Raw genomic sequence first — 16,429 nt, 5'->3', positions numbered from 1 at the left:
GTGGTATATTATGTGATGTTGTTACTACCTGAAGGCAGGTGGTTTGGCACTGAGTTGACAGGGGCATCAGAAACCAATAACGGCATGTGCTTACACATTGACTTTCTTCAGCCAAGTTAAACTCATGTATCTGAATGGGCTCGTACAGTGTGTCCATGAGATTTCTTTGCGGCTCTTATTCTACCTAACAGTCTTTGATTGTCTGTCTCCTCAGCTCAGCTCCAGGAATGCTTACTTGTGCATCATCTCTCTGTTCCCACACTCAACTTTAGCTGAGAGCAGTGCTCAATGGGGCAGTTCCTTTACATTTTTACAATGAAAAGCTGCTATTTCAGTGTCAATATTAACTTTAACTACTGGTGATGGCAATATCTCGAAATTAAATGTAGTCTCCCAGTCTACAACTAATCTTAACTTAAAAGTGACGTATCACAGTAGGACAGGGAGCCTCTGTATATATGTTTGTTATAGAATGTGGTCAAGCTGGTAATTACATACATTTTGTTTGTGATGTTAGCATGATTAATTGTAATTAGAAATAATAGTAATAGAAATTCCAGCCAGAACCTCATAGATTTGAAAAAGAAATTTGGAAATCTGTAGTTGCTGCAGGACTTAACTTGTTTTTTTATAGGAATAGAACCAGAATACAACTACTTGGCAACCAGCTGAGGCATGTCACATCCCCTATTGCGTTGACTGAGTTGTACTCATTGGTGCAGAATAGTTATTTGCAAACCTTTGCCAATCTGAACGTGACTGCAGTCACACCAAGTCAGACCCCAGTTGTTTGAAGTTGGCCCGCACTTGGCAACCTGTGCAATAACTATGCAATTGAAAGTGGTCTTCCAGAAGTTGATGGTCTGGCACCCTCAAACCGCAACCCCGAGGATCTTGCACTCTCAACTCAACAACCAGGTGGTTGGTGTAATTACTTGTAATCTGTCTCTGACAGTCGAACAAATCCAGTGGAGTCACGAGGCTACCACCGATTTTTCCTAGTCGCAATGAGGTTGCCGTCCTATTTTTGTTCTCGTGTGAGTGAGCCATAACCAAAATTACTGTGGTCAGATGCCCCAAAACTGCAATGTGGTTATCCCAGAGAGGACATTGTTTCTGTGTCAAACACTGGTCCAACCGGGCCCTCTCTTGCACACCAGAAAATGTTTATCATATTACTGAAGTGAAAAATTCATATGTCCACATTTGAACGACAGTTTATTTGGCTGTGAAATGGCTGCGATGAGACAGGCATACGAAATTCACCCATGTATAAAGATGCATCGGGTTTAGATTTAAAACTCTAAAAAAGGATATAAGCTGGTATTGGGAATGAGCTGCAGACTTAATATGAAAGTTTTTAAAATACCAGGCTGATCACACAATGAACTTCTGTTGAGTTTCTGCAGTGCTGGGCTTTATGGCAGTGAGAGCAAGGCTTGTAATCTCCAGTGTGCTTAAAACCACACTGAACCTCTGGAATATATGAGTACAGTGCAGACATAATTCAATTTAGTGAATGAAAATGAAGCATTGCAAGTCTTTGTGTATGGATGCATGTGTTGGTATTATTATATGTGCGTGTAACTGTGCATAAAGACTGCCCGAGAACTCTAGACATTTCCCAAGTGCCCACGACAAAAAATTTGTCTGTGACAAAGTCAACTGCCCCACCTGTTCACCATTAATATAGGTTTTACTCCATCAAACCATTTCCCACACAATCCCACATCTGTGATTCACACAAAACACACATTCACCTCCGCAGCCCCTCAGGCTGACATGTTTCCCTGCTAATCTGTTTGCACAACTCTGGTGTGACCACAGGCCAATTACACATCGTCACATGATGCACACCCACAAGAGAGCCCAAGGAAGAAAAATGAGAAAAAGAGCCACCCACTGAGAGAGACCCTCTTTGTCAGCTTCTTCCCCTTCCCACTCACCCCAAATATTCCCCTGGGCTTTTCCCTCCATCCTCACTGTCCTCTTGGTTCTCTCAGTTAAACCATCCCCTTCATCTTCTGATCTCTCGCACCAGTTTTGTGGCTGTAATTACAGCTGCCCGTCATTTAGGCTCTCCCTAAACAACGGCACCCCTCGGAGACCACAGTCCTGCTACATAAATTTGATTTCTCATCTCATTTACGTTCTGTAAACTCTGCCATATGTTTGATATTATATTTAAACTGTTCCAGTGGATGCCAAGAAAGTGTGTGCCTTGGGAAAGGTAGAAAACTTTGCTGGAAAAACGGTGCAAGTGACTGACAGGTGAAATTAACCGTGATGTGAAAGAACATTTCAGGGGGAAAAAACAATCAAAAGCAAAAATGGAGAAGAGAAAGTTACTTCACAGCAGCATCCAGTTTATTATTGTTGTCTTTTATTTTGGCACAGGGGAAGCTATCAAGTGTAGAAAGTATTCCTGTGTTACTGTTGCCGTTCTCTCTCCAGTACCACCAAATTGAGCATTTTTATTTTCCTCTTCACTCCCTCTAGTTTGAATTAGTGACATGGAGACTCCTTCGTCTCCTGACTCACTGGGTGTCCCTATCCTTTCAATTTTCTCTTTCTTCATAATCGCCTTTTCCATGCTTTTCTCTTTTTTTGCCCTTTCTCCCGTGATAAGGATTGACCGGGTCAGACGTCAGCAGCAGGGCAGCCAATTTTTATTGTATACATATATATATATACATATATATTTATTATCCTTTTAAAACACCAAAAGGACAGGAATTTCTCTATAAGCTTGCAGAACGAGAGCCAAGGAGTTCAGCAAATTATTTGGAGATTACGTTCACTTTCATCATTGTCCCAATGCTGTACTTACCTGATAGAAAAGAGAAATAATCCTCATCCATTCATGTACTTCTTAAACAGCTTAGCTTGTTAAACCCAAACTTGCAAAGGCTACCTGACTCCAGCCTGCGTCGTTATATAGAACTAAAAATGTCACATTCAACTGCAGTGTGAGGGGCACGGAGAAGAAACTGGGCCTAAGGCAAAGGAATGGGGTCATCCAGAGGGCAAGTGCAAGGCCAACCTAGTCCTTCAGTCAGTCTAACTCAGGAAAAGTTCTGTGAACTCTAACTGGAAAGATGGAACAGAGACCAAAATCTCATAGGAAAACAATATATTTATTGATCGGATGCTTATGGTCTTTGCTAAAAGCTCATTTTTGTATTTTACTGGTATAATCTATTCTAACGAGTTGCAGAATTTGAAACAGAAGCAGATAAATCCCGATGATTCAGTCTGGCTTGGAAACTACTGACAGTGCCTGAATTTTACATGTGTACACCACTACAATAAATTTGAAATGATGCAGGTGAAGTGCAGACTCTTGGTTAAATTTATGGGTGCAAATAAACCCTCTAAATGCTGTTTTACAGCTATTTCACAGGTATTGCTGCTACTTTGTACACAGTTCCCTCTTTTTTAGGGATTAATTTCCAATTGCATCATTTCAAACTGACAGTGGTGTAAGAAACTGTGAAATCTGAGTCAGCATCCAAAAATTTCACCTAACTGTATACATGGGTTCACATTACACTCAATACAGTTTTTAGTCTAATTACATAGTAGCTGTGCATCAACCTTCAGAACCCTATACCCAGGTGTGTTATAAAAATACAACTCAAAAAGGTGGTTAGCAAAGACAGACGCATATAGTCTAGATACTTTTGTTATGTGTAACAGAAAGGAACCTGGCAACAGCACTGTGAGTGGCTGAGAACAGATTTGCAATGGCGAGAAGAAAGTTTGGGCAGAAGGTAGCATTTTTCAAATTAGTGGCTAAGCTTAGTTTGACCTTTGGAGCTCAATGTTTGTGCTTTCGCTTATCTCTGGGGTAATCTATCCCTGCAAAATGTTGTTAACAACACTGCAGACCAGAGCATCTGCAGTGTTGTTAATGGTACTGGATCCTTTCTCCTGCTCGCCTGCTTCTTGTCTTTCTTTCTTTCCTGCCTGCTTGCCTTTCTGATTATCTGCTTTCTGTCTTGTCTGTTTATTTACCCTCTGGTCCTTACCGCTAACTTACTTCTTGCATGCTTTTCTCTCTGCTGGTTTTGCTTCAGCTCACAGGTACTCCTCTAGAGGTGTGCAAAGGGAGTAACTGTATCCAACTGTTCAAGGGATGATAGGACTATAGGATTTATGTGCTCCCTAATAAAGTTTATGAGTGGAGCCTTGCTTCAAGAGAGCCAACTGGTCGTTTCACCTTGGCTGAGAGACATTCTCAGTCAGAGACAGAAAAAAATAGCATTAGAATGAAATTGTTCTGTTATTTGTTTTTGTTTTTTCTGACAAAAACATTACATACATTATAATTTTATAATTTTTATTCACTACAACCCTGAACTTTTCTACACAAAACCTGACTGATGTGAATACAATGTAACAAGGGTCTCAGAAAATACACAGTCTTTACTCTGACAGCTCTGTGGTACAAAGTCTGTGAGATGTTCTCATGTTAGAACAGTGCAGGTAAATGTCTTTTGAATTCACAGAATTGAACTGTAATCATGTCCCCTGCCTCCATAATGCTAATCAGAGAGCTTGACTAGCTGACTTTTCACAGACAGGATCATTTGATGCATTATATTGTTCTGCTTAGTTTACAAAAATGCCACTGTTGTCAAAGAAAGCCGCTCACCTGCCATCTTACATCTACATTATTGAATGGAGGTAATCTTAACTCTCACAGGTCACCTACTCCCCTTGAACCAGAAAGTTGGAGTATGAAAATTGTATTTTTGCTGCATACAAATGACTGCTTTCTATATGAGACTTCTAGCAGAAGGAAATCTGTTTTACACTCCACAGAGCCAAGTGTGAATATGTGCCATGTGTGACGCGCAGTATTGCCAAAAAAAATGACGTACATGTGCCCCACAAGTCTGACTGCAAAAACACATAAAAAGCGGGACTACAAAAATATTATTTGACTTACAGGATAATGCAGGTAAAGGGTGTGAGAGTGAAAATGAGCTTGAACATGTTTTTCTGAAGGGGGGTATAGAGAGGTGAGCGTTAGAGGGGCAGGGTACAAGCAGAGCTGAAGTGCTCCACTGGGTTGTGTATAATGGGGACAGGGCGTTGGGGGTAGAAAGGAGGAATCACATTAAAACTGAGTTCAGTGAGAGGGCTCCGCTAATGCTACCTAATCCTGACAAGCCTGCATCACACAACACACACTCATACACACAGTTGCTCCCTACTGGCACCTATTTATGATTGTTGGCCACCAGTGTGTGTGAGAGGTGTGTGAGGTATGTGTGGCTGATGTCACAGGCTGACTGAGAAGCTGAATTCATCTTGGACCACCAAGTATCTGACATGGAAAGTTGCATGCCATGGCACGCTGGCAATCTATTTTTCCATGTTCACCTCTTCAGGCTGATACTGACATGCCACAATGTCCGGTTAGTTAGTTGTCAGGCACTACTGTTTTACGCTTTGCATGTGTACGCAAGATATTTTTTTATGTCTAATTAGATTTAAGCCCTCTGTGGCCCCCCTTTCTTCTGTGAGGGATTCTGTTTTGAAGATTGCTTTTTGGTTTTTTTGTTAACTTTTTTACTAAACTGAAACATTAATTTATTTGTGTAGACACACATGTGACACGAACCATGCCGCAGAACACAGGATTATTTGCCTAACCTAATTTGCAATGCCAATTCCTAGATGGGCATTAAAATTAGGAAGTGGTCTCTTTAAGGATGGCACTGTTCATAGCTGAAGGCATATGAGGGTCAAAGAAAAGGCTGATGGCTATAAAAACAAATGATAAGAGTCATATGTTATTCCTTTCACAGTTCCCAGATCTCCTCCCAGTTAAATATTTATGGGGGATTTGCACCACCATGTTCAAAACACCAGGAAATCTCTTTTAAGAGAATTGTTTGTGGCACACTAAAGGTACCTTTAGAGCAGGTGGTTGCCCAACACCCATAAAATCCTTGAGTTATGATAAAAATCATTATAAAATATTGTCTGAACCTTATACAACTAGCAAATCTATTTTGTTTTCTGTTTTATCCCATCTAGGCATGAAGATTAAAGATATGCATCAGGAAAGAACAGAATTATGAGAGAAATTTCTACAACGAAAGTGTAGCTTTTTGCGCTGCTCACACCCTGATCCTTAGATCTAGCAGGGTTAACCTGGTTAAACAAAGGTTATAAAACAACAATGTCCCAAAAGACAACAACATTCCAGAGGGGCCAAGTGGGTCTCTGAGGAAATCAGTCGGTCACATTCCTGTCTGTGATCAATCAGCCTCTGGCCCAGACAACCTGAGATTGACTTCAGCCACCCTGGAAACTACCTGCCCTCCCCATAGAAAGCAACCTCCAGCCTTATGAAAATCAATTTTCCCTTATTGTGATGAGAAAATATCAAAGTTTAATATGTGTGCTTGTGAATGTTTCTTTGAGTGTACCTGCCTGCAGGAAAGTATTCTCAACCGCCATAAGATTTACTGCAATTTCCACAGTTAGGATGACAAAATAATTATAGAGAAGCTGGCTATAGTGTGTGTGTGTGTGTGTGTGTGTGTGTGTGTGTGTGTGTGTGTGTGTGTGTGTGTGTGTGTGTGTGTGTGTGTGTGTGTGTGTGTGTGTGTGTGATCAGCAGCATTGTTCTGAGTGAAGAAGAGTGTGGAGTTTAGATGAATTCACAGTATGACAAGAGGTCTCTACAATTTACCCTGACAGAAACCCTCATTTCTCCACCAAAGGGAGAATGTGGGCGAAGGAAGGAGGGAAGGCTTTTGGCAAAATAAATTCAAAAGTATGGAAGAGCGCTTCAACCTGCCGTGCTTAACTCACTGCCTCGGCTTAGCGACAATGTGGTGGAATCATTACCTCAGGTCTCTCAGGTACTCAGAGGGAGAAGGGACGTGAACTCTGTTGGAAGCAACGAATAGAGATACTGCACCGAGTTAATAGACGAGCACATGGGTTTACAGGTTTTTTTGGTTAGACTGAAGTTAACAGTACACTGTTGATTAATGAATCTTGTTCATAAGTCCAAGTTTTACAGATCCAAGGAAAAAAATCAAACCTGGAAACACATGCGCTTTGGGGTATTCTTATTTATTTAGTAACGAGAGTTTGCTTAACTTTCTCAACTTAAAAGAAACACTGAAATTGCGGCACTTAAGTTCAGTGGATTGATTTTTGTAGCAATATTCTCCCATTACTTCTTGATTGCAGCCTGCTATTGAACACCACAGAAGAAACATTTTGTCTCGCAAAATGACTGTAAAAATACGAACCACGTACAAGAACTGTGATCTATTCTGTTGTCAAGCACGCCGCTCCTGTTTTCACATTGTCCACATCCTGCTTCTGTACCTCCCTCAGCCTACAGAGTTCTGGCCTGTACATAATTGTCTAAGTGCTTCTAGATGGCAGTGGGCGATTTGGTCATTTAGGGGCCTATTAAGTCATTAGTGCAGCAGAGGGACTGCCTTCTGCCTGCCGACAGGACCAGATGATCAGCCTGATATGTGTTGCCTTGCAGTTTTTCAACAGATTCGCGCAGGTAATTATAGCTTCAATGTAAACCACCCTCAGATGTCACGCTTAAAGAGGGAATGCACATCACCAGCATGCTTTAAAGACAATCTCCATCTCTGCTTTTCCTCCTCCTCCTTCTCTCCTTTTTCCACTCAGCCTATGCGTTTGGATTTGTGTGTGCGGATGAGCAATAGGTGAGAAGCGGGACAACCAGAGCCTCGGGACATGTCAGAGAAAAGGATACGGAATGAAGAAGAAGGCAACAGAGACCCAAATAGAGTGAGGAGGTCAGAGGAAGTTAGAGTATAGTGCAGACAGTCATCCTCTGTGGCCAACACAATTTCTTTAAACCCAAACTTACAATGTAAATATTTGGATATGGCTAAGGTTGGTTGCTTAATTCCACCCTTTAAAGATGTGCTGTTTAGGTGAACACGGTCCAAGGAACACAAATCAAAGTATCATTCATCATTTAATATGACGCATGAGAATCTTATTTTGATTTCATTTCTGTAAACCTCGCCCAGCTTTTGGAGCCATTCATTACCCTGGGTTCTCAATATTACATTCACCGCCTATAAATGCTCATCATCTAAGTGCCACGCACAGCCAAAAACCTCAGTATCCCCACAGAAAAAGTCATTCGCCGTCGAAAGGCTGTATTTTATTTTTACCATTTCACTGCTTTTAAATCATCTTCAAAATTGCTGATTTGTATCAGTCTGAATTGGAAAACCAAACACAAATCATATTTAATATCATATAAAGTAGTAGTGACTTATGGGAAAAGTCTAAACACTGTTAAAAGGAATGTCTTTTTTTCCCAGACAGACAAAAGTTTCACTTTATGGTCGCTGTGTGTAAACTCAGCGGTTGCTATCGTGTATTTTTTATTATATGTTTGCAAGCACATGTTGGAAAATCTTAATGTCATCACTTTGCACATTATTTTACCATAAAGAAATACATTGTTGTGATACTTTGGCCATCTCCCCAGGCCTGAAAGTACCCCACTGTGACCACAGCATGTGTGAGGCTGCAGCGTCAGCACAGCAGAAAGCCTCAGGCTGATGTCTGCTCTAGCAGAGGAATGCCACAGGAGCTGCACTGATTGAAATAGACACATCAGACTGTCACTGCATCTGTAAACAGGGCGCCTCCTAATCGGGAGGAGAACGCCTTCTTACTCAGAGGAAACTGGATTCACCAACCACCCTCCCGTCTCGTAATAACATTACCCAATCTCCTTTCAAGCCTAAGGTGACGGCACTCGAATCTGTCACCGGTCATCTATCTCTCGCTCTCTATTTGCGCAAGTAGCTTGAGCTGATGGAAACTAATGGTCAGAAGTTGAACAAGGGACTCCATCAGACTGGTCTCTGTCTGCCTGCTCAGCAGTGCCCAGGCTGACCTCAGCAGACTGCCAGTCTCCTTACCGCTCTGCTGCTTGTGGCTCCGCTACCACCTCCCACCATGACCCATGACCCCCGCCCAGGAGAAAGGCGCCACCGATACGATGCAATTTCCCTTTGACGTGGTCCAGTGGTCTCAGCTGCCAAGTGACCCAGGCAAAGTAAATATTGTTGCTTATCACAGGCCAGCGCCACCACCAAATTTCCCAAAAGAAGTGTTGGACTAAATCAATTTTTCTTCCATGTCCCAACTCCAAAAATGAACAGACTCTAGGTGCAAATAAGCCAGTGGAGTTTGATGTTGTGCATTAATAACACATGGTACAGTTGCTATTATTATGGTGATAGTGGCATTTACTTGATAAGTCATTATGTAATATATGTATCTACCCTTGAGGGAACAAAAGACATACAAAGAGTGTTGGTTATGGAGTGTACACTCTCTCTGCTGACTGCACTGTCTCCAGCCTTTTCCAATCTGCGCTGAAAGCACTTGGTACCGCCCAGCTGTCAACCTACATCGGCCTTCAAAGGACTGGAGAAGAACCATGCACCCTGCCTGCCTTTGTTTCCACAGCCTTAAACTGCCTCTCACAGAGACATCCACACCTCTCTGTCATCTAAAAAGACCAGAGAGAGGTCTCAGACAAACTGCACTCTTGTTAGACCACAATTGTCTAAAGAGGGTTCTGCTATACTTGATATCTCTCTGACCCTCCCACGCTACCACAAACACCACCACTAAACAGAAGATTACTGCTTTAAACATGCCTCCTCCTCCTATTCCAGAGAGGATGATATATTTGCCGTACCACTTTTCAGCCAAAAACTGCTTCCTCTAAATTCATGAGTCACAAAGCAGTGCTTCGAGACCACCCATCTCCCAGGAGTCCACTGTACTGGTACTGTAACAGTGGGACCGGGCCCTCCACTGAGATACCTACAGTGTGATAGGTGATAAATGATCAGTGATCACGTTTTTAAGAGCCTCTCTGTAAAGTCAGAGTTATGGGATGGTGTTAAAAATGTACTTTTTATTGGGACCAAATTATCTGTGAGCCAGCCAGGTTTAGAGTAACTCCCATTTTAGCTCTCCCTTTGCTTATGTTTCAGATTAGCATTAGCAGCAACAAGATGCCGGTCACTCTCCATGCAGCTCCTCCGCCGTCTTTCCCCTGTTTCTTCCTCCTTAGTCAATGTATCTCTGACTTTCTCTCTCTGGTGTTTCACTTCTCTTTCCCCTGATTCCCACCCACGCATTTTCTGTTCAACTTTTGGTGTATCCATCCTTCTGACCTCATCGCTGTTATAGTCAAGCGTAGAGGGATCCAATCAACCATAGTGTTCAGATTAAATCACAAATTATTATAATTGAGAATAATGGTTTCCATGTCAGTTTCAGTTCAGCTCTGGATTGTTCTCATACATGTCTGGAAGCAAAGGGGGTTGGAAGCTCTGGAGTCGGTGGTGCCTATGTACAGGTTGGGTGAAATTCAAATTATTTGTGATAAAAGTTCTATTTAATGTGCTTATCTGAATTTGAAAGATCGTCATATGATTTTGTTTAAAGCCTTTTCATGCAAAAACACATCTCAAAGATTAAAGTCAAGTCAAGGTTCTTTAGAAACATAAACGCTATTTTCTAAAACTGGACGTGTGCTGCTTCTCAACCATGTTTAGGTGTAATTTAAGCAGTGTTGTTTTTAGGGGCAGTGACTGTCGCACTAAATGCAGATCAACATTAAATACACTAAAAACAGGAAACATATTATTACCCTTAAGGTAATAAGAAAACGACACCTGTACGGCACATAATAGACATAAACACTGAAAAAAACTCCCAAAGGCAGTGGCAATATTCTCCCGAGAAACATAGTGTGCCTGCCCTAGCTTATTTCTAGGGTTAGTAAAGCTCTCAGGCATGTGCAGGGCATGCAACGCGACTTTGACAGCGTAGTTAGGAGGTGCTGATGAAAGAGGAGAGGCAGGAAGCCCGCTGCGTCTCAAATTAGCTCCCGAGCCCTCCGTCCTCTCGCATGGAGGTTCAGGCCCTCACAGATTCTCTTGCATTACTCAGTCAACATGGATGTATGAACCTTTTACATGTAGAGCATGCCTTTGTGTGTAGGCAGTCCACGCAAACGTGTTTGATTATGAATACTTTGTGAACACACATGCAGATTTCTCATTTCAAATTTTGTCAAAAGGCTGCATTAGGGAATAAAAACTATTAGATCATCTTACTCCTTCTTTTGAGGCTCAATAGAGTTTTGTCTGGGAACTCACATGCCCTGAAAAATGTTTTACAGCCTCTATTTTAAGTAAGCTGCTGACTAATTCTTTAAATAGAAACATATTTCCATTGCTTTTTACATGATACAATCAATTAAAAATGCATATGCACCCTGTGTTTTGTTGATCAAGTAATTTGGTAATTACACTCCTCTCAAATTGCAGTATGAGTTTAGGATTACTGCAGAGAGCTTGACACACAGTCTGCATTAATAAATGAGAGAGAGCGCTCCTCTCTTCTCACCTTCTTCAGTGTGTTATTGTGTACTCTCTCACACCCTTTTTCCAGATTCAGCAGTTAAATATGTTTGTGTAGTGAGGTGGAGGGACGTTCATAACCATAAAGCTGTCTACAGCAGACATGTTTTAATCACTTCTTTCTCCTTATGTTGTCTTCTCCCACATTCTTAGTTGCATGCAGTATATGTGTATATATTTTCATGTTTTCAGGAGGATAAACGATGCTCCAACTTCACCAAATTGTTCTTGTCATTTCTTCGGCTATTCTGGCTGTGTACACACAGGAAAAATAAAGGCAAAGACAGTCATTTCATCCTCTTACCTGAGAGAAGTTGAGTCCATTGAGGGGATGACACTGCTCCTCCACTTGCTCAACTGCCCCTGTAGTCTTTCCCATTCGCTCTGCCTCTTGAGCTAGAAACAGGTCGAGCACTGGTGTCCCCCTGGACCGGACGTCCCATTCTGTGAGTGAGTTTACCATCAGCATTACCCACACAGGCCTCTTCCTCTCCCAGTTCCCTGCAATAGCATTGAACAGGTAGTCAGCATACAGGCCTCGACCTCGCTGGTCAGCTGTCATCCAATAAGGCATCATGTGTTTGACGTAATCAAGATGGCGTTTGAGTCGGCGGTACAGATCTCGAGGTAGCAGGGTCTGCAGGTTTTCTCCGTGGGGCAGTAACTGGCAGCTGGTCAGTTTGGAGATGGTCAGGGGATCAGTCAGGTCCAGCTCAAAGTAAACATTATTGCTGTCATGGAAAGCCTGCTTGGAGCTGTTGGGAATGAAGTCCCAGACTCGGGTGTAGGGCACGTGGATGGTACCAAATAAGTAAGAAGGTGGGTGAGGAGGTGCCCGCTTTACTCTCCAAAGGAAAGAGTTCATGTCACTTTGCTATAAAAAACACACAAAAAAGAAGAAGAGGAAAACGATTTTAACAGTAAACAGAAACAAAAACACCAAAACCATCATGTTAGAGCTCGCATTAAAACTGAAAGTGACAGATTTTTCCTCTGTTGTGGTTTACTGGCTCATGGGCTCAGGTCAACAAGTTAAAAATTTGAAATACTATTTTAAAATTACACCGCAGGAAGTATGAAGTCTAGTCAGCCTGGGGCTGTGCTGCGAGCACTTGCAGTCAGGGAGTTTATAGAGGGGCCTTCTGGGCTGTAAACAGACCCCCGTGTATTGTTGAGGTGCATACCTCGGTTGCCAAAGCCTCTTTAGGCCTGGGAAGCATTTTCAGGGCTGTGGTGCAAATATACTACACTGGAGCTCATAAAAACCATGAAAGAAACCTGCACTCAATTCTGACCTCACTATGATACTTATATTTGGGATTTTACTTTCTTTTTTTGACATCGGGCATGAGGACGAAATGCTGACAGTCTCAAGTACAGCACTGATTTTGTCTCCAAAGTTTGTGTTACAGCTTTTTACTGTTGTGGTTGTCTTTAATAGAAAGAAATGTCAAAATTGAAATTAAATAATCACAGTCGTTCTAAATGAATATAAGGCTCTACTGCATTTAAAACATGTTTCTTATTAGCTGCTCTGCAAATGTGCTTTGCATGTGCTATGACTTTGATGTTGGCATTATTTAAATATGACAAAAAATAGCTTTTATAAACAATATCAAACTTCTGGCCGCTGAGACACAGTGCAATCAGGCATTTGAGGGATGAAACCCATTACTGTAAAATAAAGTTTTTCTTAGAAAATGTTTATTTCTAAAATTTAATCAAGATTTTCTTCAGCTGTGCTCCACTGCATACTGCCAATGCTGCCTTTGTCATTTCAACTTTTCAAATAGCGGTGCTCTTGTGGTATGTTTCTATAATCATCATAATTAATTGCAATTTACATACCGTAATTACTGGCACCAACTTGTGCTAGACAAAATAAATCAAAATGACCATATTTGATTTCAGGGCAAAATTTTTTGCAGACACACTGCGTTTGTTTCTGTGTTTCTAACCTCATTTTCACTCTGGCCAAGGCCACTCGTCTGCGAAGAGTAACGGGAAAGGTTTGGAAGGGATTCATATCATATTTTGGAAGGGCGGAAACTAATAAAGCATTTTGCACGTCCACCGTTAACGACGTGTACTTGGGCCTAACCGTAAACGAAGACGTTTTGACGTGGAAAGTGAGACGGTGTTCGTGTAAGACCTGAAAAGAGGCGAGAGCCTCTCTACTAAGGCAGCTTTGACTTTTCTGGCGAGCCTTGACGCACGGGGTTCCTTTTTATGGGGGTAATTACACTTAACAGAAAACAGAGACCACTGTACTGATGCATTAGAAATCACATGGAGCAAGCCTTCAGCCATATCTGACAACAGTACTATTATAGGACAACCTAATACAACAAAGTCTGTGATCTGTAAACAACTCCTTAATAATATCTTCTGCACACTCAAGTGCCAAGCGTTTTGTTTTTGTTTTGGACTGTTTCTGGGCTCTTGGGCAGTTTTCATGTGCTGTATTTTTTTTCCAACAGAAAAGAGTGTTGGATATGATTCTTGAAGTCACGATGGCCATTAACTTTCCCCCCGCTCTTTATGTCGAAAATGCAAGAAGTGGAAGTCAGACAGCCGGCTGGGCAAGCACATTAACCGAGCTGGAATATGTCCGGGCTGCACTCCGGCACTTCCTCACGGTCTGCGAGTTCAAGCCACGTCCATAATTTTACCAATATGCCCGATAAGTGTTTTAATAAGCCGCCACAGTACTGAAACACGATCACTTCTGAAAGGTCAATGAAACTTTCCCAAATGAAGTAAGTCACCCGTGGGTGTTCCCACTTGCGTTTGTCACATAAACAGCCATAAAGTTGGCAAACGGTAACAGTTTCTCTTGGCAGTCTCCTTCACGTTAAGTCCCCACTCCACAGTTTTACTGCAGTATAAGGGTCTTTCATATATACCTGAACATTTACATAAACATAACGCACAAAAAGTTATTATTATTATTATTATTATTATTATTATTATTATTATTATTATTATTATTATTATTATAACTTTAAGTTATTGTTACTATAAATTTAAGCATAAGTAATAAGAAATTGTAGGCTGTTTTCTTTAAAGTCATATCAGCCTTTGCGCTTGTTATAGACAAGTGTCTAAGTCAGAAAAACAGCCTAATGACAAACTAGACTCTGCGCCCCCCGTCGTAGAATCTCCCTCCAAAGTGACCCAATGCTTCAGTGGAGTTTCGCCATATAATTCAAAAAGAAGTTATTAGAGAGAAAGGGGTGTTTAGGATGAACAGACAACAAGTGTCACAAAGCCGTAGGGTTGTTATTAGCACCATTCAGTTATGTGGGCTAAATAACGACCTTGTCGGGGCCAAATCTTTGCTTGGAGTAGCCTAGATTATTATTAACTTTCAAATACGCGTCCATCCCGGTGCACACGGAGAGTCACTGACTTAAGAAAGCCCTCCCAACACGACTCACCGACTTTGGAGCGTCGCACTGTCTCGGTCTGCCCGGTCGGTCTGCGCCCCAGGGTGCCACAGCGTGCAGCAGCGCGCTCAGGAAGACCCAGCTGATTCCAGGCAGAACGACCATCCCGTCGATGTTATTGGACACTTGTAGGAGTCAGCTCAAAGCGGACTTTTCTCTCTTTTCTCCCCACTCTGTCTTCTCTGTTATTGCCCGGTTTCCCGTCTCCTTTGAAGTACAAAAAAAAAAAAGTTACCGGTGGCCTCTGGGCTCACATGTGCAGGTCGGCGAGAGGACCATTCCGCCTCTTCGCCATTCCCGACGCACTCCACTTGTGAAAGTATCTGTTTCTGCTCTAAATTTTTCTTGGCTCCTTCCAACCCGGTGCAGTCCTGAAGCAGGAGCTATAAACTCTTTGGAGAGTTTGCGCTCCACGAACTTGGAGCGTCTTGACTGGGAAAGAGGGAGGTGGGACGGTCTGAGTGAGTACCCCACCCCACCCAAAATACACACAGCCCAGGTTCTTTTAAGAGGAGGGAGCACAGGTTCATAGAGAAATGACAGGTTTCCGCGAGTGAAGCAGCTCTAGCCACGCAGACCCCCAAAACAGTGCAGATTGGAATTAATCTTCTCATTAGCTGCTTATTAAGTTAATTTAGTTTCCATTTCGATGTTCCTGATATTTTTCTAATAACCCGAACTCAGGAACTCGTTTTTTTAAATTGATCCCAATGATCTTAAATGAAATATTTGCTATAGTGGTTTATATACCACAGCCATGCGCTATGATTGGGTATATGTACCTCATTATTATGAGGGGGGCTGTCACCACTAACCAAGAGCCCAGAGGGCTCACAGTACTAGCAGTCCAGAGGTTTGTTTGGTTTGGTTTTCGGCAGAGTCATTTCAAAGATGTAAATGAACACTATTTCAAATGCTGTCATGTGCTTCCTCACCAGTAGGATCCCATTCATCTCTGTCCTTCTCTGTTTGACATGCCTGCAGCAATAGGCTGCATTTGAACTATATGGATAATCTTGGACCTTATATGCATGATTAATGGATGCAAATAAACAGGTCTAAGAAAAGACAACTGTGAGAAGTCTTTTATTTATCTTCATTCCACCACTCTTCTTAAGATGTATTAGTCATGATGAGGAGCAGGCATTCTGAAATCAGCGCATGTGTTGAGAGATAGTGGCCCCTCTGTGCAGGCACCGATGTCAACGCTCCACTACTCTACTGTGACCTCAGTTATTGTCCAAGTGGCAGACAGCGTGACAGAGTCAAGTAGTGGAAATTTATCATGGGGACCCCTCAAACAAGTGGCACCGAGCCCCTCCCGGCAGGCTGGGCAGACAGACCTCAGACAAGCAGCTCTTTGTCCTCTTTCATGTTCTCCCCTCCTCTCCACTCCTCTTCTCACCACTCCATGTTCACTTCTGTTACTGGGCAGCTCGGTCCGTCTGCACCCTTATTGTATTTTCCATTCAGATTGGCTGTTTGTGTTGA

At 42.2% G+C, this 16,429-nt stretch overlaps 1 protein-coding gene across 2 annotated transcripts in view; it reads right to left on the bottom strand.

Moving 5' to 3' along the window:
* Positions 1-15,533, bottom strand: part of trabd2b (TraB domain containing 2B) — a 78,968-nt gene extending 63,435 nt beyond the window's left edge. For both annotated transcript variants that reach the window (XM_026157668.1, XM_026157669.1), the window contains exons 1-2: positions 14,930-15,533; positions 11,794-12,363 (exon numbers count right to left, since the gene is read on the bottom strand). In XM_026157668.1, coding sequence (XP_026013453.1) covers positions 11,794-12,363; positions 14,930-15,043 — 684 coding nt within the window. In that variant the 5' untranslated portion in view covers positions 15,044-15,533. The remainder of the gene's footprint in view (positions 1-11,793; positions 12,364-14,929) is intronic.
* Between the last annotated feature and the right edge of the window lie 896 nt (positions 15,534-16,429).

Source organism: Astatotilapia calliptera, chromosome 23 (genome assembly GCF_900246225.1).
Source record: "Astatotilapia calliptera chromosome 23, fAstCal1.2, whole genome shotgun sequence".
Classification (NCBI taxonomy): Eukaryota; Metazoa; Chordata; class Actinopteri; order Cichliformes; family Cichlidae; genus Astatotilapia; species Astatotilapia calliptera.
This window is presented reverse-complemented; position numbering and strand designations above follow the sequence as displayed.